Here is a 23,773-nt window from a genome sequence, read left to right on the forward strand (position 1 = left end):
TAACAGTCTGCTTTTAGTCTCTGTCCATAAGGTACTGCGTGTGACCATCTCCACCCCCAAAAACTTCAGAGCCTCTGAAAGAGCCATTGTCCACAACACACTCCCTACTTAAACTGAAATGCCACACCTGAAAAGCAACCACAATATGCTCACCCCTCACTGTCTTTAAGTTCACTAAGCCAATCAAATAGATAGACTTTTATCCCGGACATGCCCCCAATTTGTTATGGGCCAGCGTTTAGAGAACCCCAAAGTATATCACAGAGTTCACATGACCCACAGAGTTTAATAGATTGTGGTATGGGGAGCACACGACCCACTTTACAGGTGTCAGCAAACAGCTTATTATTTTAGTTTTTGGCTGACAGACAGCCCAGCTCCACCCACACTCTGACATCACTGATAAACAACATTTCTTAAAGGTACATTCCTTAAACGCCCATTTCTTAAAGGTACATTTCTTAAACACCCATTTTTTAAAGGTACATTTCTTAAACACCCATTTCTTAAAGGTACTCTCACATGACAATAATGACAGCTGCTCCTGTTCAATGGTTTATAACACCTTGCAGTTTGACCCTAATGCGACTTTCCAAACTATGGGTGCGATTCTCCGGGTGTGTTGTGCTCAAGTGAGAGCACAATGCGGCTGGAGAATGTCAGAGAGGCTTCCAGCGAGCCTCCCGATAGCCTCCGTGTCTCCCGAGATTCTCCGAAGTCCCGCGGGACGTCAGAGTCGGAACTCCGCCCCAAATGGGCGGGACCGGATGACGCTCGTGGAAGTAGGTCGTAAACCTACTTACGACCTACTCACCCGGGATCCACTGGCCTCCCTCGATTCTTCGGCCTCCTCAGGGAGGCTGCAGTCAGGCGCTGATCAGTGAGGTCCACACAAACGTCGATCAAGCGGAACGGCAACGGGGGAAGTCTCCCGGGCCATCGGAGACCCCTGGGCGGATGGGGTCCATGCAGGGTGGCTCTCTGGCCCTCCCCCTGGAATGCTGGCTCTTTGGCACTGCCCAACTGGCACCTTGAAACTGCACCATGGCACCGCCATGGTGCCCAAATGGCACTGCCAAGCATACAGGAGCACTGCCTGGGTGCCAGGGTAGCAGTGCAAGGGTGCCTGAGTGCCAGGGTGGCACTGCCAAGGGTCAGGGGGCGAGGGGGGCCATGCCCATAAAATGAAGGTGAGGAGGGGGTTGAAGGGTGGGAGAGTGCAGGGCAGGTAAATAAGGGCCTCTCGGAGATTGGGGTGATGGGTGGGGGTTTGGGAAGGGAGGTGGTGCTGTGCGGATGCCTGAAGAGGGGGGACCCACATGGACCACATAGCCGGTGTCCTCACTTGGGGGGTGTGGTCTGCATGTGTCCTGCGCTACGTGATTGACTCATAATGCATTCAGAGAAACTGAGGTTGAACAACACATAGTACATGTATCCCAGAAATATTTTTTAAAAATATTGAAAGCATTAGTAGCAATTAAGAAAAAAAGACACCAAAACATTGTTAGTACTTGAAGCCTCAATCGAGGCCTTGAAGTAGAATGAAAACATTTTTGACTGCTTTTTGTTAATCTAAACTTGGTAATAATTCTTGTTATAAATTGTTGAATATCTGTTGAATGAATAGTTCCACCAGTTTCATCCTATTGCAAAATTTGACCTCTCCGGTGTTTATGGCTAGTTAACATAGTTTTTGAATAGGATTAGTGAAAATTACTGAATGCTTTTTGCTTTTTTCCCCCAGTGTTCACTGTTAACTGTTATGAAAACACCAGTTTTGTTCTCTACCTGAAGAATTATTTCCAAGGTTTTGCTGACTTTATTACTCTACAGGATGCATATTCATTGGTTCCTCCTGGTGGTGAATCAGAGGTAAAATAAAATTATTTATCTTGTGAAATGAGATAGATGTGGGTATCTGTCTTTGAAGATCAACAACATTGATTTAACATGCAGCCAGTACAATGGACAAAATCTTCTGCACTTAGGCTATTGGGCTGAGTTGGGAAATGTTCTGGTTCCCGAGCACTCTTGCTGCCTGGGAGATCTGGAATTGGCCCATAAATATCCAGCTCTGCTATCCAGTTATAGATCTTGCAGGTCCAATCAGAGAGCTTTGAAAGGACTGCAGCCCCCGCTACCAGAGGTGGGTGCTGCCGTTGTTGAAGCAGGAATGCGAGGGGCGTCTCCATCCTGTGCCACTTTCTGAAGAGGTATTAAACTGAACAATAAAATGGCCACAATTGACAAACCACTCCTGTGGAAGGAAAAGAAGGAAACTTTCCCATAGGATGGCCAGCAGCAGTAGCTATAGTCCACCAAAAGCAAATTAACCAACATGTATTTCTCTGAAATTCATCTTGATTCTGCTTTGACGCCCACCCCTGCAGGATTGGGGTGATTTCAGCAGGTTTAATTACATTTTCCATCCATTATGCAACATGCATCAAGAAGGTATACATACATAGTTACATAGAACATACAATGCAGAGGGAGGCCATTCGGCCCATTGAGTCTGCAACCGACTCACTTAAACCCTCACTTCCACCCTATCCCAATAATCCCTCCTAACCTTTTTGGATACTAAAGACAATTTATCATGGCCAATCCACCTAACCTGCATGTCTTTGGACTGTGGGAGGAAACCGGAGCACCCAGAGGAAACTCATGCAGACACAGGGAGAATGTGCAGACACTGGGAGAACGTGCAGACTCCCCACAGACAGTGATCCAGCGGGGAATCGAACCTGGGACCCTGGCACTGTGAAGCCACAGTGCTAGCCACATGTGCTCCCGTGCTGCCCAGTTATACTGACTTGCCAATTGGCTTGCCAATTGTGCCCAGTATGCATTCAGTTATACTGAAATCAGGGAACTGAATATCCAGAGGGGGTATAATGGATGACTGATACATAGCTATGTACCAGTCAGGCAGGGAGGAAGGGGTCGAGCGAGGGAACCGTGGTTTACCAAAGAAGTGGAATCTCTTGTTAAGAGGAAGAAGGAGGCCTATGTGAAGATGAGGCATGAAGTTTCAGTTGGGGCGTCTGATAGTTACAAGGAAGCGAGGAAGGATCTAAAGAGAGAGCTGAGACGAGCAAGGAGGGGACATGAGAAGTCTTTGGCAGGTAGGATCAAGGAAAACCCAAAAGCTTTCTATAGGTATGTCAGGAATAAAAGAATGACTAGGGTAAGAGTAGGGCCAGTCAAGGACAGTGGTGGGAAGTTGTGTGTGGAGGCTGAGGAGATAAGCGAGATACTAAATGAATACTTTTCGTCAGTATTCACTCAAGAAAAAGATAATATTGTGGAGGAGAATGCTGAGACCCAGGCTATTAGAATAGATGGCATTGAGGTGCGTAGGGAAGAAGTGTTGGCAATTCTGGACAAGGTGAAAATAGATAAGTCCCCGGGGCCGGATGGGATTTATCCTAGGATTCTCTGGGAAGCCAGGGAAGAGATTGCTGAGCCTTTGGCTTTGATTTTTAGGTCATCATTGGCTACAGGAATAGTGCCAGAGGACTGGAGGATAGCAAATGTGGTCCCTTTGTTCAAGAAGGGGAGTAGAGATAACCCCGGTAACTATAGGCCGGTGAGCCTAACGTCTGTGGTGGGTAAGGTCTTGGAGAGGATTATAAAAGATACGATTTATAATCATCTAGATAGGAATAATATGATTAGGGATAGTCAGCATGGTTTTGTGAAGGGTAGGTCATGCCTCACAAACCTTATCGAGTTCTTTGAGAAGGTGACTGAACAGGTAGACGAGGGTAGAGCAGTTGATGTGGTGTATATGGATTTCAGTAAAGCGTTTGATAAGGTGCCCCACGGTCAGCTATTGCAGAAAATACGGAGGCTGGGGATTGAGGGTGATTTAGAGATGTGGATCAGAAATTGGCTAGTTGAAAGAAGACAGAGAGTGGTAGTTGATGGGAAATGTTCAGAATGGAGTTCAGTTACGAGTGGCGTACCACAAGGATCTGTTCTGGGGCCGTTGCTGTTTGTCAGTTTTATAAATGACCTAGAGGAGGGCGCAGAAGGATGGGTGAGTAAATTTGCAGACGACACTAAAGTCGGTGGAGTTGTAGACAGTGTGGAAGGATGTTGCAGGTTACAGAGTGACATAGATAAGCTGCAGAGCTGGGCTGAGAGGTGGCAAATGGAGTTTAATGTGGAGAAGTGTGAGGTGATTCACTTTGGAAAGAATAACAGGAATGCGGAATATTTGGCTAATGGTAAAATTCTTGGTAGTGTGGATGAGCAGAGGGATCTCGGTGTCCATGTACATAGATCCCTGAAAGTTGCCACCCAGGTTGATAGGGTTGTGAAGAAGGCCTATGGTGTGTTGGCCTTTATTGGTAGAGGGATTGAGTTCCGGAGCCATGAGGTCATGTTGCAGTTGTACAAAACTCTAGTACGGCCGCATTTGGAGTATTGCGTACAGTTCTGGTCGCCTCATTATAGGAAGGACGTGGAAGCCTTGGAACGGGTGCAGAGGAGATTTACCAGGATGTTGCCTGGTATGGAGGGAAAATCTTATGAGGAAAGGCTGATGGACTTGAGGTTGTTTTCGTTAGAGAGAAGAAGGTTAAGAGGTGACTTAATAGAGGCATACAAAATGATCAGAGGGTTAGATAGGGTGGACAGCGAGAGCCTTCTCCCGCGGATGGAGGTGGCTAGCACGAGGGGACATAGCCTTAAATTGAGGGGTAATAGATATAGGACAGAGGTCAGAGGTGGGTTTTTTACGCAAAGAGTGGTGAGGCCGTGGAATGCCCTACCTGCAACAGTAGTGAACTCGCCAACATTGAGGGCATTTAAAAGTTTATTGGATAAGCATATGGATGATAAGGGCATAGTGTAGGTTAGATGGCCTTTAGTTTTTTTTTCCATGTCGGTGCAACATCGAGGGCCGAAGGGCCTGTACTGCGCTGTATCGTTCTATGTTCTATGTTCTATGCTGTATCTCCACTATGTTGAATTTCAAAACAACCCCGCAAAGTTATAGTTCCCAACCCATTTGGCCAAGGCCCCATGTCACTGGCTGCAGATTAACTATTCTGGTGATCTCCCAACTGGCCTTTCAATTTACACCCTCTGTAAATGTGAACTGCATCAAAGCTCTGCTGCCTGCATTATAAACAAAGGCCAAGTTCACCCTTAAATGCTGTGAAAACCAACCTACATTATCTTTCTGTCCTGTAGCATCTTTTAAAATTTTCATCCTTGTGACTAAATCCCTTCTTGGCCTTGCCCCTGACTATCTTGCTCTCTTCTCCAATCTTAGAAGCCTCCAAGAATTCTGCATTATTCAAATTATAGCCTATAGCGCATCACTGATTTCCCTTGCCCTGTCTTGGCCCAAAGTTTGGAATTTCCTTCCTAATTCTCGCAGCTGCAGAATTCTGACCGACTTTTAAGATATTCGGTAACATTTTGAGCAAGCTTTGGTCACCTGTCCAAATGTTGTCTTATATGCCTCAGTGTTATATAAATGTAATTTGTTTTTGTTTGACTCGAGGAGTTTTGTTCACTCCAGTTGTGGCCAAGATAAATGTTTCTGTTTTGACCCACCTTTTCCCACCTGCACCTTCAACACCACTCTTTGCAACAGCTGCTACTAATGCCTCTAGGATGTTGCACCCTCCTTGTGTGACCTTTTACCCCTTCTCAAATCTGTTTTGGGCTAGCATCCACACACCACTCCAACCCCATGGCTTCTCGTGGCTTATTCTCACTGCTTCCAATTCCCCACTCTCGTCATTCATCTGTCCATTATTTGCCTCTTCATTTGCACTGATTCTATTCTTTAGCCTGGTTATAGGTTGAGAGAGATTGTAGGACTTAGGACATAGAATTTACGGTGCAAAAGGACGCCATTCGTCCTATCAAATCTGCACTGGCCCTTTGAAAGAGCACCCCACTTAAGTTCACAACTCGGGGGCAGCATGGTGGCGCAGTGGTTAGTATTGCTGCCTCACGGCGCCGAGGTCCCAGGTTCGATCCCGGCTCTGGGTCACTGTCTGTGTGGAGTTTGCTCATTCTCCCCATGTTTGCGTGGGTGTCGCCCCGACAACACAAAGATGTGCAGGTTAGGTGGATTGGCCACACTAAATTGCCCCTTAATTGGAAAAAATGAATTGGGTACTCTAAATTGATTTTTTTTAAAGTCCACAACTCCACCCTATCCCCGTTATGTTATTCTCTAAGTCTGAATAAAGATTGTCGACTTCCAGTTAACACAAATACTTTATTCAGTGGGTTTGTTCTGTTTCCGGAGCTTAACTAGATATAATCCAGTCAAGAGGTATGACCAGTGAAGCTAAGGTAAGCTGCCTATGCTGAGCTGTCTCTGTCTGCTGCTGCTCACTAGCCCTGTGCTTCTGAAAGAGGCGGATCCTCCCTTGGGCTGGACCCTTTATACCCGTCTTTGATGCTGCCCTCTAGTGATGCTGTGGCTGTTACATCTGTCTGTAGTCCCTGGTGTAAGCGCAGATGTATGTCCAGATGTACAGATCACAACACCCGGAACTCAGTAACCCCACCTAACCTTTTTGGACACTAAGGGCAATTTAACATGGCCAATCCACCTAACCAGCACGTCTTTGGACTGTGGGAGGAAACCGAGCACTAGGAGAAAACCCTCCCAGGCACGGGGAGAACGTGCAGACTCCGCACAGATAGTGAACCAAGCTGGGAATCGATCCTGGGACCCTGGAGCTGTGAAGCAACAATGCTCACCCTGTGCTACCACGCCACCTCAAATTAGGCATTAGGCTGATTGAGAAAGGAGACAGCGAGAAAGGGGAACAGGAAAATGAGTTGCTGAGAGGGCAGAAGGAAAGATAGAGAGAGAGAGAGAGAGTTTGAGGAGAAAGGAATTTGAGAAGTAGAGAGATGCATCTCAGGGAGTAAAGAAATTTGAGAATATGGTGAAACAGATGTGATATATGGGGACAGAGAAAGAAAAAAGAGAATTGAGGGGATGAGATGTATGGAAAGAAAAAGATAAATTATCCCTTGAAATACACACTGGCACTCATTGGACTTAACTGCCTGTTACCGTGTTCCACCTTTAATCACTGGAATTTCATTGTGCTTATTATGTATTGGCAGTTAAAAATAGACAGACCAACATACCACCTACACACCCCTTGATTCAGCAATACATATGCATTTTTTTGTCTTATGCAGTCTGCTTCCAACTATAAACACGGTTGAGGAATTCTGTATTGTGTTTTACAGGTGCTGAATAACGTTAATCCAAATGAATTGGCTGACCTGTTCAGCAGGCCTGGATTCATTGATAACACCACAACTCTAACCAGGATATTAATCCAATTTCAATCTGTCAAAGATCTGGTGAAATTTATAGATCAATTCATCAAAAAAACCCAAGATGTGAGCTAATGTTACTTTAAATTTTGAAATCTTAGGACGTAGCTGTGCTCCCAAAATGTGCCCCTTATTCTAGATCACGGTATCTGTAGTCTGTAGTGCCAAGTTACTTCTGAACTATATAAGTGTCTCATTAACAGGAGGTTCTTTTCCCTGCATGCGAACAGAGGATTCTGTTGGGCATGTAAGGATTGGAAATCTGCACATTTCAGGTTTACAAATCCCTCAGCTGGCTTAAAACTGGGGCTGTCCAACAATATGGCTTCAAAGACCAGGGGCGGGAAACTCCATCGGCCAATGCTAAAATCGGGAAACGTAATTGGCGCAGAATCGGTCTTGTGCCAGAATCGCCGCAGGTGCTGGGTTCTCGCTAAATCGCAATTTTCCGGCGCACCGACAGCGGTGTCAATGCGTTCCACTCTGCATATACAGTAAATTCAATTTGCATTTAATAAGTGGGCCTGACCAGGTATTCCTCAGGGCCTCGCGATGCTCCACCTCCACCGGGGATAATTCCCGACAACGAGGGTCACTTGTGCTTTTAAAAATCGGGAAACCAGCACCGGGGCAGATAAGGAAGAGAGAGGAGGTAGACAGGCAGTGGAGCAACCGTGGGCTGCCGGTCCTGTCTTGTTATGCTCTTGGCGTAGCATAAGCTGCTTCCTCGATGTTCACTCTGACAAAGGAAGGTTCAGACGTGGAGATAACTTCAACACGTTTATTAAACTATTTACAATTCTCCTACTCGGATTCGCCTCGACTGTTAATCCTTCTATAGCTACTCAGACTGACGAACCAGTCTGCTACAATCCACGTGGTGGGTGTGATGTTGAATCAACCCTGTGTCTGTACTCACTGAGTGTCTCCACTGGAAAGAGGAAGATCATGTGTGCTGTCCTTTATATATGGGTTGGTGTAATGCTCCCCTGTGGTAGTGTCACCTCTGTGTGTATCGTGAATGGCCATTGGTCGTGTCCTATCTTACTGACCTATTGGTTGAGTGTCAGTGTGTCATGTCTCTGATGTTCCCTCTAGTGTCTAGCTGTACTTACATTAACCCCTTGTGTATCTACAGTGATGCATATCAACACATCCCCCCTTTTTCGTGTTACATATTTTCTGTAAACTGTTAAAGGTAATTGAACAAAAAACAGGTAGATAAGCGATGCTCTGTACAAGTTATGATACCAGTCATTAAACAAGAAGTCCAACTCATATGTATGAGCATGGCAGACTGTCAAAGTCTTTCTGTTGTTCACTTGAGCGTGGCAGACCTGCATCGTCTGCTGCTGGTTGCTCAGAGGAGGTTGCTGGACCCTCATGGTCTTGTTCATGCAAGGACTGCGCTTTGGAGTCTTGCGTTGCTTCTATCGTGGAGGCTGTCCACGAGCTCGCTGTGGAGGCTTGTGTCACTCGAATCACTTCTTGTTCATGCAAGGACTGCGATGTGGAGTTTTGCGATTCTTCTATCGTGGAGTCTGTCCACGAGCTCGTTGTGGAGGCTTGTGACACTGGAGTCACGTTCTGGGTGGAGACATGCAGTTGTCTCGCTGTGGAGTCTTTCATCGCTTCCTGTGTAGAGGCTGAGACCCTTTGTGGTGCATGGACCACTCTCTGTGTGGCAGCAGGCCGCTCTCTGTGGGCTTGTACCGCTCTCTGTCTCTTGGTGTCAGGCCGCAGCATAATCCTGCACTCACGACTCGGGATGTCATATATGCTGGGCTGAAGATCCTCAAATCCGAAGAACACATCCGCGTCTGTGTCGGATTCTTCACTGTAGAACACATCTCGTTGCGGTTCGGATTTGGTACTGCAGTCGCCATCTCTAAAGAAAAAACCGTCATCTCAGTCATAGTCTTCTAGGACCATTTCATCACTTTTTGTGTCGGAGCTGGCATTGGGCTCGTGATGTCCAAAGAAGAAATAAAGGTCGGAGTTGTAGTATTCAAGGACTGTATCATTTCTTTGGGCGGTGCTAACTGCTTGTTGCAGGGTTTTGCGGAGGTTACTTTCAGCTACTGGTTGAGTGTCAGGCATTGTGCTGTCATTCCAGGTTCTACAGTTTTAAATTTTTTTTTCGTGTTTTGGGACATTTCCCCTTTAAGTGGGCGTGGTCCTGGCCTCTGACATCACGAAGCGTGTGACGTCGGTCGTAGGAAGCGATTGCGCATGCGCATATCGCTGTTCCTTTACTGGGCCTTTTTTGCAATTGTGCACGCGCGGCTTCTCGCACATGCGCAAACGGACCTTCCCGTTCTGTGCGCTTCTCGTGCAACTGCGCATGTGCAGTACCTTTTTCAAGATGGCCACCGATCAAAATTGTCGTTCTCTGCTCTGGGAACTCAGCCTCGTGGTGAGTACTGGCGCCTCACTTACCGTTTTCTGTTGGTTTGTTTGTGTTTTCCTCGCAGTATTTACCGAATTTGTCCAGGACTGCCTGGAAGTCGCACCTGTTTTGCCCTTTGGAGAACTTGAATATTTTAAAGACTTCTTCTGCTCTGGCGCAGGCGATGGTGAGCAGAAACCCTGTCTTTTCAGCATCTGCCACGTCTCGTAGGTCGGCTGCTACCAGAAAGATCTCAAACCTTTGCCTGAATGCACGCCAGTTTTCGTGGAGATTACTGTCGCACTTGAGCCGCTGTGGAACTGGAATCTCGATCATCTTGCCTGGGTGTTGTTGCTGGTTGTCACTGTTTGCTGAGTTGTAACTATATGGATTGAAACAGTCACTCCTGTGTACCATATCTTGTTATGCTCTTGGCGTAGGATAAGCTGCTTCCTTGTTGTTCACTCTTACAAAGGAAGGTTCAGACGTGGAGATAACTTCAACACGTTTATTAAACTATTTACAATTCTCCTACTCGGATTCGCTGCGATTATTAATCCTTCTATAGCTACTCAGACTGATGAACCAGTCTGCTACAATGCACATGGTGGGTGTGATGTTGAATCAACCCTGTGTCTGAACTCACTAAGTGTCTCCACTGGAAAGAGGAAGATCATGTGTGTTGTGTCCTTTATATATGGGTTGGTGTAATGCCCCATTGTGGTAGTGTCACCTCTGTGTGTATCGTGAATGCCCATTGGTCATGTCCTATCTTACAGACCTATTGGTTGAGTGTCTGTGTGTCATGTCTTTGATGCTCCCTCTAGTGTCTAGCTAGTCTACGTGTACTTACATTAACCCCTTGTGTATCTACAGTGATGCATATCACCACAGGTCCTGACACTGGCTGGAGGCTAGGGGGCGCGGTGGAGTGGGGGGGACCCTGCCAGGGTTGGGGGAGTGACCAGGGGGAGGGCTGTGGGACCCGGGGTGGTCCCCCATGGGTTTGGGGTGGTGTCCAGGCATGGAATGCCATTACTGCGGCCATCTTGCTGCACACCTCACTGACCACACACCATGGCCCATGGTTCTGCATAGTGACAGTGGCCGTATGGGTGCTCCCACCCATCACACCCCACACCCAAGCCCCCATCCCCCACACCTTGCACCCCAATCCTCAGCATCCACCCCTTGTAGCCCGGTGGACCTGGTCGAGCACGGGGGTATGCACCATGGTAACATGCCGGCCTTTCACCCCCTGCAGACAATGGATATTGGAATACAACCAGTTCCAGCGGGTCATGACTGAGAGCATCGGCGGCATTTCACAGGAGTTGGCCAACATGGCACAGACACAGAGGGAGGTTGCCCAGTCCCAGCGTGATGTGATGCAGTCCCAGACGGAGGTGGTCCACTCTCTGTGCTCCATGGCCGCGAGCATGCAAACCCTGGTCGAGACACGAGCGGGCCTTCAGGACTGGCAGTGTCAGATGGCGTGGGAGGCGCATGGGCTAGCTACGCTCCCAGCCCCATCCCATGGAGTAACCCGGTGGCTCTGTACAAGCTGAGTTGCTTGAGGAGGATGAAGACCATGCAGCAGCAAGCTCGCCCCAGAGGAACAGGAGGCAGCCAGTGAGGATGAATTGCCAGCCACCCAACAGGCTGAGGAAGATAGGTGGGAAGTAGGTACCACACGAGGCCTCCTGTATACCAGCAGTGCCCTGATCGGGCATGCCACCGAAGATTTTGGCTGAGCCTCTCTCACACCCTGTGTTCCTGAGTCTTCCGACACACCAAAGAATGCCACCTCTGGACTCGGCACCACCCTCACCATTAAAACTTCTGACATGGCAACCCAGCGAGGTCTCACTTACTCGCCTGATGCCGACATCCTCCCTGGCATCTGCCCTTTTTTTCGGCCCACTGACCACGTCCAATACCCTCTGTTCTGCTGCGGTGAGAGGCCGCAGCTCCGGCAGCCCACCTCCAGTCTTCTCTCATTCTCAGCGGTCGCGTGCAGCCCTCTCCTGTTAGACAGTCGACGAATGCAGTCCAGCGAGTGGGTAGCTGATGGCTTCAGTAGCCAGAGCACCCAGCCATGGAGGCTAGTATGGGTGCTGGCAAGAGCTGCAGGGTGGGGGTTTGACCGGCCTCCGTGTGTGTGGGGGGAGGGATTATGGGTGCATGGGACGGGGATCGGTGCCCTGAAGAGGTTGTGCAGTTTTATCCGGTACTACTGGCCATTCCAGATGGTGTTGGCCATGGCTGTGACCACCTCTGTCACCTGCGCTCAGGCCCAATGAATGGCGGTTGCTGGCAGTCTCCTTCCCACCCCAGGGTACAGGGTCACCCGCCTATCATCCACGGTGTCAAGCAGGGTCTCCAGTTCCGTGTCGGTGAATCCCATGGCTGCATGTCTGGCTGCCATCTGGCTGGCTGGGATGATGTGAGTCGGGAGTGAATGAAGTGCGCATATGTGGCTGCAGCTTGTCAGCCTCCTGAGTGCTGATCCCGAACTCGGTGAATCTGGCACTATTTCCCATTGGAATCGATTGTGTTCCACGTGGCGTTGATGCTAGCCCCTTAACGGTCATTGAATTGGTCCAGGTGTGGTGCCAGTTTTGCTGTCGTAAAGCTCCACTAATCCTGCCCAGGCGTCAACACTTAGTCTCAGGAATGGAGAATCCAGCTGTAGTTTTCTGGTCAATGCCTGATTTTTACACTGTTCTCTGAACTGGTCATGCCCATTATTGATGATTCAATATTTTCCCATTGGTACTAGCAATGGTCAAATGAATAATCTCATTCACAGTCCCACGCAGTGAAGGGAACTCATCAACAGTGCATGGGGAGGGGAGGTGGGGGTGAAGGGTGATAGACCTGAGTATCAGAATCAGATGCTTTCCAAAGCCTACTTCTAAATTTAAAAAATGTTCAGACTTTGTTTTATTTTAAGAAAAATTACTTTCGCAAATCTAATTAGCTAAAATACATCATCATGTGGCTAGCCAAGAAGATTTATGTTGCACTGAAGCTGGCCAGCAGGAAAAGTCCTACGAGCGGGTGAATCGGCAAACATATATTTAAATGATCTCTGCAGCTCATTTAAATATATGTTAGTCTGGATAACACCTTCTTGCGAGAATTTGTTGAATCCCATGAGATGTTTTGAGCATTGTGAATCTCGCGAGAAGCCTCACACGAGGTCAACTGCTTTGTGCCAATACCAAGTTAGGGGCGACAAAGCCACTGAATTGCGGCGTTAATATTTTGTTCTGTTTTTCAGAGTACTGTTTTAGCTGTCATAGAGGGAATTGAGGTTGAGTTTTCCAGAAGCCTGGCTGGAATAAGTGATATCAATGTGGACGAATGGCTCAGTGTCACATTTATTCCTTCTCTGCCATTGCTCACAACCACCATTTTGGCTTCCAACAACAGTCGGAGACTCCCATGTCCTCTATTCAAAAAAGTGTAAGTCATTTTTAATCTACCTTCAACTGAAATACTTATAATTTTCTCTAACTCCATACATGATTCAGCAACCATTTAGTACAGTGCCAGCTAACCACTTCTGTTCCCGCAGCACACCACCACACCATAGACTGAAGAATGAGGGAGGAGGGAACAAACTGCAGGAGCCCTTGAGATTAATTTCAAAATGTTCTCTTTAAACATCATTGTGGCAGCTTGATGCAAACAGATATTTAAGAGTTACAAGTTTAGTGAGTGATGTGTGAAATGTTAGGTTGTATTGACAAGGCATTGAAGAGATCAAAGATTCCATTATGAGCTAGGTTTCTGTTTTTACCACACCATATACCTGTGTGAAATGAAAGAAAGAATGCTGGAAAATGTCAGCAGGTCTGGCAACAACTGTAGGAAGAGAAAAGATCTAACATTTCGAGTCCAATGACTCTTTGTCAAAGCGGGACCTTCTCCCTCTTTCTGCCTATATCACTGGTACCCACATGACCTCTGGTCTTTCATCCTTGTTCCGCTGAGTGTTCCACAGCTGCTTGGTGACATCTTTAACCTCATACCAGGGACACACATCCAATCCTGGATTCATGTCTGTGGCCACAGGAACCCTGTCTAATATACCTGTGTGGCTATTTGAACTTGCAGCTCACTGTTAGACGTATTAGATGCTGTGGTATGAAGAGACAAAAGTTCTGTTCCTTTTTCACCAACACACTTTTATTTCTTCCAACAGACTCTGTACAAAACTCTACAAATCACCAGACCCAGAGGATTCCTGAAGCCCCTTTACATATCAGTGTCAATTATTGGACACTTAACATAAATGAGACAACTAATTGCAATGTCTCTTAACCCATTACTTAACAGTCTCCCCTTCCTTGGAGAAAAAAAAACAATTAGGTGAAAACAAAATTTCAAGAAACTAAAACACACACGTGATTTCTCCCCCTTTTTTTTCCCCAGTTTTTTTTTGTTTGGAAGAGAAAAAAAAACCACTCACAGAAACATTAACAATATCCAAAAGTTTCCGTGAACTAGCCCCTCTTTTCGGAAAACAGTCTGACAGTTGATAGCTACTGTCGACCCATTTAATTGTTGTTATTTCCCCTCTGTCCAACATCTGCTTCAAACTTGCGATGTCTATCCGTAACCTCTTTTCATTGACACTTTTTGTAGAGTGCACATTTTCCCACAGGGATTTATTGTCAATGTGACAGTCAATAGTTATATTACCCAAATCCCCTAATCCCAAAATTTCTGTCAATATCTGACTTATATAAAAGGCCATATCCACCGCTTCCACAAGGTTTAACGTCTTAGCAGCCAAAGTGCTTTTGACCACTCTCCTCATTTTCTTTGTTTCCCACACAAGAGGGCAACATTTACCATTGTTCCCCAAAAGGAAAATTATAAAACCTCCTGCGCTTGAAACCCCATCACATAAATTTGCATCGGACGCATCACTATAAACTCAAGTGCCTAAGGTCACCTAAAACCGGGAACTTCAAAACACACTCCTGCATTTTTAGTTTGGCCAACGCTTTATTTGCTCTTATTATGTCTTCCACTTTCGGATCATTCATTTTTGTACTCAACTCTAAGACATCAAAACTCACGTCCGGTCTAGTCTGTCTACCTAACCAGTTCAGTTGCCCAATTAAACTTCGCAGTTGCTCTTTTTCTATCTTTGAAACCATTGCGTCTTTTTGTGAAACCCGGCCACGACTAATTGCTATTGGGCTGATGCTTTCCAAATAAGATTGTTGACGTAAAGTTGCCCCTAACTTAGTCTGTCCGATTTCCAGTCCAATATATTTAAATGCACCGGAAGCCTGACTTCCAACCCTGAATTCTTTTCTCGAACCAGAGATTACAATAGCTTCAAAATCACTAGTCCCACCCCACAAAAAATCATCGACATGCATCATAAAGATGCCAGAAAGATTTCCTTTATAGTGCCAGTAAAACATTGCAGGATCTTCTTTCAACTGGCAACAGCCTAACTTTAACAAAACTGACCTTACCAAAAAGTACCACACTCTAGATGCATCATTTAATCCATATACACATTTGTTCAACTTCCAGAGTATCCCTTCTGTGTTAGCTGCTTCTTTAGGAGGACGGAGAAAAATGTCTCTCTGGAGCTGATGCCCCTGCAAAAAGGCAGCTTTTATATCTATAGATTTGCATTCCCATGCCTTTTTGGCTAATAAAGCCAAGAAAATCTTTTAAATAACCTTTCCTGCTGTAGGTGAATCTACCCTTAAATCCTGATCGTCTAAGTTTTCTTCAAATCCCCTTGCCACAAGCCTGGCCTTTGCCTTATAAGTTCCGGAAGAACCTTTTCCATGCAAATCCATCTGTGGGATAGAGATTTTTGTCCCCTATCCGGTACTTCTGTGTATACCCCAAATTCACTCCAATTATGCAATTATTGCTGTTTAGCATCTTTGATAACTTTTTCATCTAATTTATTTGAAGCCACCAAAATCCCATGTGCATGTGGGCTTCTACTCCTATTAGTATTCGTAGTCTTACTCACGTTCCGAGATCCTGATGAACTACGTCCCCTCTCCAGCCTGGTATCTCATTCTGTACTGCTACTGCTTGATCTTTCCCTTCTGTTGTGGGATGTCCTTTCAATAGTTCTTGACCTTTTCCTGCGAACCTGTTCACTATCCGATGTACTATCTGAACTAGCACTGCGTTTCTGTGCCCTCCATTTTTGAACTTCATTTTCCCAATCCATTGTCTTAACTCTCTCCCCTAAATGCTGTACATGCAACCAATGTTTATACTTTCCAGTGGCCTTCCCTGCTCTACTAATAACAGTTGCATCCTTCCATTGACTAGACCCTTCAGGCAAGTATGTCAATTTTGTACCAACTTTTGGCAGTTGCCCTTTCGGAAAAATGGCCTGTTCTAATTTATCAGAAGTGTCGTGTTCCTCGACAGAAACCCGGTCTATATCAGTTAACTGGTCCTCATAGTTCTGTAACACGTGCGTACCAGATGACTCTGGTTCCTCGTCATGTCTGTCTGCTCTGTCTAAATTTGAAAATTTGTAATCGGTACCCATTATCCTTGATGAATGTACCCTAACAGTTTGATTACCATGTTGCAAAATAATTGTTTTGCCATCTATGCCTATGGTCTTCCCTGGGCCTTTCCATTCATTAGAATTGTCTCTCTTATAGTATACCATGTCTCCTTGCTGAAAAACGGCATCTGATGGCCGTACATTATGTCTTAAAGCTCTGCGAATTCTTTCAGAGACTTCTGCTTCCAAAAAAGCTTTTCTACTGCTATGTAATGCATTTAAATGTTCAGCAAACCCAGAGCTAATTGTAGTCCCCTCCCAAGCTGGGGGCTGGTTATCCAAAATGGACGGAAATTTAGGATTTCCACCAAACACTAATTGATAAGGACTATAGCCCCCAACCATCTGCAATGAATTATTTGCATGTACCACCAATGCTAAAGCTGAATTGAGTCTGCAGTTTGGTCGATCAGCCAAACTTTTCAGAAGCATGTCATCGTGACAGCATGATTTCTTTCACAGACACCATTACTAAATGGGCTTTCTGCAGCTGTGTTCATAACTCTGATATTCATGTTTTCACACATATCCCTAAACTCATGATTAGCAAATTCTCCCCCATTGTCCGTAAGGAATTTTGCCGGAGGACCCATTCCTGTCCCGATCCATTTTTCCAGGATTTGATCCAGAATTACTCTCTTTTCTTTACTTCGTACAATCGTTAATTGACTAAAACTGGTTGCTAAATCTACAAAATGCAAAATAAATATATTATTTGCTTTATCCCAGATCTTAAGGTCCATGGCCGCAATGTCGTTAAAATCCCTGGGCAAAGGGATGGTTACTATCGGTCGTGCTGGTGTCCTTCTGTACTTCCTACAAACTTCACAGCGATCACTAACCTGTTCTATCAGTTTAGTATCGCTGTCATCCCTTACCCCTGCATCCTTTAATAAATATTTCAGCCTCCGAGGAGATGGACGTGCAAATTTCCTATGCAGTTTTACTACAACAAGCTTTTTATCAGCTAAAGTCCCATTTTCTACTGCCAATAACACATCCTTAACCACTCTACTTGAAATATTATTTGTCAGTAATGGAATACAATAGTGTCCCGACTGTGTAAATTGTAAGTCCACCATCTTTCCAAAAACTGTTGCCTTATCCTGTTCCATACCCAGTTTCATGTGTGCTTTCTTCATCGACGGTCTGCTCAGAAGCAAAGGTATCTCACTTGAGATCTGTGCTAATGAAATGATTCACTCCAGCAATATTGCAAGGGATCACCACTCTTTTCAGCGACTTCAGAGAATTATCATCCCCAAACCTGAAACTTGTGGAACTTTCAAATTCCTTAACCTTGTTACGATTTTCAGCATTCAAGGAGTCCAGATAACATTTTAACCAGTCAATCCCAAACACAGTAGATATGCAGCCACTGTCCAATACAGCGCAGTTGAAGGATTCTGCAACCAACACCCTCATTACCGACGTAAAACTGCTTGTTAATAGGACAATGCCTTCTTTCTGGTCACTATCTTTTTCCTCTTCTGACTCTTCCATGTCATATGTATCTTCAAACACTCTATCATAACGAGTTGGACAGTTGAAAGCATAATGGTATTGAGAGACACATTGAAAACATCGATTTATCATGCCCCGTGCATTTCTGGGGTTCATCCTCCTATTGTAGGTTCTAACTGGGTGTCTGTCTTCATAATTTCCTTGTCTCGGTCTCCTTTTATAGTCTTGAGTCCTGTTGGTAGCCATACAATTTCGCCATCCTGTTAGTAGTGTATCTTCCATATTCTGCCTTATTGCAGGCTGACCTATTTGGGTCATCAGAGCCATCGGAATCGAATGTTTTCCCAGAAACATTTGTAAAGCTTTTGTCATCTGTTCAAATAAGGTATCCTTATCCGTAAACTGAACTCCTGTCAAAACCAAGAGTCTATCCGTGTTGCTCACTCTAGCACAGTCAAGTAATTTAAAGGCCAACACAGACTGTGGAAATTCCAGGTTGTGTTTCTGCAGCCTTTTATATAGTCTGCCAAATTCCATTATATAGTCTTCCATAGATAAATCCTCCATTTTCCGGAACTTATCAAAATCCGACCATGCTTCATATGCACTTAACAAGTCATCTTTCTTATAAATCTTATCCATATAAAGTGATAAAGTTGCCAGACCTTCTTCTGAGTCTAACTCTTCCAATTCCAGCTCAGAAAGCACTTTGTTTTGGATTTTACTGCCATATTGTAAAGATAGAGCCAATGCCATGCCTTGTTTTCTCTTTCCCAAAGCAGTTACCTTAGTCCACACAACTATTGCACTTCACCATTGGTCGTACGGCTCCCTTTCAGAAAATAAGGGAGAATAGTCATATCCACCCATCTTTATCCTGGGTTCAGCCATATATCCCCTTTTTTTTTCACTCACTCCTTGGTTTGATCTGGAAAAATTGTATCTTTCAACCCGTCACATTTACACAGCAACCATCCTCTGCTACCAATTGTTAGACGTATTAGATGCTGTGGTATGAAGAGACAAAAGTTCTGTTCCTTTTTCACCAACACACTTTTATTTCTTCCAACAGACTCTGCACAAAACTCTACACATCACTAGACCCAGAGGCCAACTGAAGCCCCTTTACATATCAGTGTCAATTCTTAGGCACTTAACATAAATGAGACAACTAATTGCAATGTCTCTTAACCCATTACTTAACACTCACCATCCTTATTTACAAAACTCCATACATTGATAGACATGCACTATAAACTTAATTTAGACCTGCAATGCATTACCTCTTAGTCTGAGCCCATACCTTCCAATTTCTTACTGTATTGCTATCTGTTTCTCCTAATCATTTGTGAACTATGTTTATCTTTCTTAATGCTATATCCTGGTTCCCATTCTCTTGTCATTCTCTAGTTTAAACCCACCTCAACAGAAGTAGCAAACATTGGTCTACCATTGGTCAAACATTAACCCATCCAGCCTATGTAGCTTCTAGCTCCCAATACTAGTTCCAATATCCTAGGAATCTAAAGATCTTCCACCTGTACAATCTCTTAGTAGGCTCGAGGGGCCAGATGGCCTACTCCTGCTCCTAGTTCTTATGTTCTTCAGCCACACATTGTTTTGCTGAAATTAACATAAACTAGCATGTGGCATTGGGTGTATTCAGGAGCTTACTATCTTTGAGATCTTGCTTGCTATTTTTTCTCTTAACCCTTAAATCCAGAGTAAATTCCAGTTATCTGTGTGTCTGATGTATTTCTTTTTTTCTTGCATAGTGTAACAGTACTGAGCTCAATCAAACAGCAGTTGGAAACCAATGATCAAAGAGCCATATATAAAAATCTATTAACCTACGGCAAAGGTAATGAAATAAAATTTGACCTCATACATAAAAATATCTGTTCATCTCCTGTTCAGTGATTTGTTAACATCTTGTGGTTTAATCCAGAGGTGAGATATACCCACCAATACTTTTTATTCTCCTGTTGTATAGCTCCAAGCTATTTATATTTGTGTATTTGTTTTTCCTTCAAAATATCTTGTAATTAAGGCAACGTTAACATATAATAAAACTTATCGTTAGAAATTATACAATGACACTAGATATTCTCTATTGTTCTGCACTCATCTTTAACGATCGCTCGTTAAGTATTATTGCCCACCTATGAAACTCTGTGTTACTGGTCATAGGTTCTGTGAGTTCTTGCAGGTTGATCCGCCTGATCATAGAGCCACATCTTTGACCACATACTTTGCAGGTGTCTCCAGGAGGTGGGATCAGTCCTTGGACTCTAGATCACTGGCATTCTTTTCTCAGACTCCTTTTCTGGGCCTCCTCTTGCAGTCGGGTGTGCTCAAAGAATTGTGTCCCTTCTATCAGGAGTTTTCTCCAAGTAGGTCTCGTTTGAGCAAGGGTTGCTCGGGCATTAACGGCTGTGTTGCATTTCTTGAGATAAGCCTTCAGGGTGTCTTTGGAGTGCTCCCTTTGTCCTCCTCTTGTTCAGAATACTTCCTTGAGCTAGGCAAAGAAGGTTTGCTTTGACAGTTGGGACTCTGATATACTAAGCACATGGCCGGACCAGCTGGGTTGGTTTTGGATGATCATGGCCTCGATGCTGATGCTTTAGGCTCATTCAAGGACGCTGATGTTAGTATGCCTGAACTCCCAGCTGATGTGGAGAATCCATCTCGGATAGCATTGATGGTACTTCTCCAGGGCTTTGAGGTGGCACCTGTACGTAGTCCAAGTTTCTGAGCCAGATAGAAGGGCTGGGAGGATGTCACCTTGTAGACAAGGATCTGTATGTCAGAACGGATGTTACAGCCATCAAAGACTCTCATTCTTAGGCTTCTGAAGGAGGCGCTCACGGATTGGATGCGACTTTGGATTTCCGGATCTACGCCAGCCTTAGAGGAGAGGTGGCTCCCCAGGTATGGCAAACGTTCCATATTTGGTAGGGTTCCGTCATTGATCTTGATAAAGGGAGTGACCGTATCCTGCCCTCTCATTGGTTGGTAAAGGATTTGAGTCTTCTTGAAGTTCAGGCTGAGACCGATTCTTTGGTATGCTTCCGTGAAGGTGTCAAGCATGGCTTGGAGATTCTCTTCTCAGAGTGGTCTACATACTGAGATTCCACGAGTGATGTCAGTGTCATTATCTTCTTGGAGCTCAACCGGTTGAGGTTGAAAAGTTTTCCCTCATTCAATAAACAATGTCCACTCCGCTTGGAATCTCGCTCTTGATAAGGTGAAGGATGATGGCAATGAAGATGGAGAAAAGGATGGGAGCGACGACACATCCCTGCTTAACTCCAGTCTTTGACCTTGAAGGTTTCTGTCTTGTTTCCATCTGTGAGGACTGTCACTGACACCTTGTTGTGGTGGAGATGGAGGAATTGCAGCAGTGGTTAGCACTCCTTCCTCACAGCATCAGGGACATAGGTTTAGTTCCGGCCTTGGGTCACTGTGGGGTTTGTATGTTCTCCTTCTGTCTGCGTGGGTTTCTTCTGGGTGCTCTGGTTTCCTCCCACAGTCCAAAGATGTGCAGGCTAGGTGGATTGGCCATGCTAAAATTTCCCTTAGTGTCCACGGATATGCACGTTAGATGGGGTTATCGGAATAGGACAGGGCAGTGGGCCAGGATAGAATGCTCTTTCAGAAGGTGGGTGCAGACTTGATGGGCCAAATGATCTCCTGCACTAGAGGAATTCTATGATTTTGATTAATTTCTCTGGACAGCTGGCCTTTGACAGGGTCTCCCATAGCACTTAACAATTGACTGAGTCAAAAGCCATGGTCTGATTGATGAGGGCCATGAAGAGTGGTTGATGTCGCTTCTGACAATTCTCTTGAAGCTACCGTGCAGTTAAGATCATGCTCGCTGCTCCACTGTTTGGTTGAAAGCCATTTCCGGAAGGATTTCTTCAGTGACTGGGAGAAGGCAGGGAGCGAAGCTTCCAGCGACGATCTTCCAGGCGATGGAGAGTAGGAAGATTTCTCGGTTGTTCCCACTGTCTGCTTTGTCTCCTTTCTTGAAGATGGCGGTATCCCGCAGGTCCAGCAGGAATTTATTCTCTGGTCCAAGTTTCAGCAACAGCTGATGTCGATGACGGGTGATCTCTTTGCCTCTAAGTTTGAAAATCTCCACTGGAAGCCTATCTACTCCTGCGGCTTTTCCATTCTTCATGGGTTTAAAGGAGGCTTCAACTTCGTTCATGCTTGTCATCAGTGCACGGTCATCTTTGATGGGGATTTCCTCGACTACGTCCTCGTTGATGGTTGAGTCATGGTTTAGGCATTCTTTGAAGTCTTCTATCCATCAACGACTGATGTTTTCTCTGTCTTGAAATAGGGTTTTGACCTTACTCCTCACCGGTTTGAGGCATAAGTTATTGAGTCCACATATTGCACTCAAGAAGCCCAGGTATCATGCTTGTCAGCAAGAAATTGCAGCTCCTTAGCTTTCTCAGTCCGCCATTGGTTCTTTATTTCCCTAGTTCTTCTTTGTACCTCTGCCTTGGCTAATTGATGAGCTCTCCTCTTTTCCTTGCTGGTTATGCCGTTTTGCCAGACACCGAGAGCTTTCCTCTTCTTATTGATGAGGCCTTGTGTGGTGCGGTCATTCTTGCCAAAGCAGTCTTAGTGTTTCTTGATTTTACAGCCAATAGTTTCTTCACAGCTTGAGATGATAGCTTTCTTCAGCTCTTTACTGTTTTCCTACACTCCATTCGAATAGACACTGTGGAGATCTTGGGGAAGCCATTGTTGGAAGTTCACTAGCATGCTTGGCTCCTGAATCTGCTCAACATTGCTATTTTTTCTGAACTATTGTTTCATCATCCGCTGATCCTGGTGGAATTTGATGGACATAGAGATGTAGATAAACAGTGGTCTGTCCAGCAGTAATCTGCACTGGCCATCACTTTGGTAATGAGGGCATCCTTTTGGTCTCTGGATCGAACAATGACAAAATCGATCGTGTGCTAGTGCTTTGATCGTGGATGTCTCCAGGAATTTTAATAAATAGACTGCATGCTTCTTTTAAACTGGAGTTTACTGTTTGAGCAGTAAACTGGTTGCTATCAGTGAAGGTGAAAGTTACTTATATTATAACATAAACCAAAAGTCTCGACTGAATCTTAAAATTCTTAACATTTCTATCCTGTTTCTGCCAATGAAAATGTTACGAATAAAGTTTTGTTGAATTAAGTTAGACCACTTTCATCCAACACTGGTGGTTTACTTATTGGAATATTTTCTAACTAATCTTCATTACGCAACTAATTTAAATTTTCTGATGCAAGGTGAAAAATATCCTTCAGGAAAGGAGACTTGGCATCCTTCTCTCGTCTGGCATAAATAGTTGGCTCTAAATGCCCTCAAAGCAACTAAAAATGAACAGAAAATATTACCCACATCCTAAGAATATTTGGAATCAAACAATTAATATGAACTAATACAGTGGAAAAAATCTCACCAAAACATTGATGCTACTTATAAGCTCGACTGGGGCCTCAAAACAGGATTAAAACATTTTTGATTGATTTTTTAAACTAGTTTAGCATTTGTGTGAGTCCTTGTTAGGAGTTTAGTGACTATTTAATGAACAGTCACTATGTTGAGATATTTTAAACCGTTTGGATAGTCAAAGATTTTCAGCATCCTTTGCTTTATTGTTTTAGTCAGAGTTAATATGGAGGAAAGGGGAAATGTATATGGATCAAGGTAGGTTGAAAACTCAAATGAAATCCAGTTCAAGCCTGATGCACTTTCAATGACCACAGAAGCGAGGTTGTAGTCCGAACTGAAGGCTTTAATAGACAAGATGTTTCCCCAGCAGCTCAGGTACAGAAAGGAAGCTGCGGGGGATACACGGGCTCTTACACCCCGCCTTACTAGGCGGAGCTACCTTACAACTTTAACCAATGGATGGCAAGTGTTACATACCACTGGACCAATGAGCAGCGAGCCTTCTCCACCAATGGTGTCTCGGCATTGTTGGG

At 44.9% G+C, this 23,773-nt stretch overlaps 1 protein-coding gene across 1 annotated transcript in view; it reads left to right on the plus strand.

The window, feature by feature from the left end:
- The window catches only part of LOC119978154, a 512,568-nt gene that overhangs the window by 111,042 nt on the left and 377,753 nt on the right, over positions 1-23,773 (plus strand). The window contains exons 21-24 of the mRNA XM_038819593.1: positions 1,748-1,875; positions 7,249-7,404; positions 13,014-13,198; positions 19,547-19,632. Of these exons, the coding sequence (XP_038675521.1) occupies positions 1,748-1,875; positions 7,249-7,404; positions 13,014-13,198; positions 19,547-19,632 (555 nt within the window). The remainder of the gene's footprint in view (positions 1-1,747; positions 1,876-7,248; positions 7,405-13,013; positions 13,199-19,546; positions 19,633-23,773) is intronic.

The sequence above is a fragment of the Scyliorhinus canicula genome, chromosome 15 (assembly GCF_902713615.1).
Source record: "Scyliorhinus canicula chromosome 15, sScyCan1.1, whole genome shotgun sequence".
Taxonomy (NCBI): Eukaryota; Metazoa; Chordata; class Chondrichthyes; order Carcharhiniformes; family Scyliorhinidae; genus Scyliorhinus; species Scyliorhinus canicula.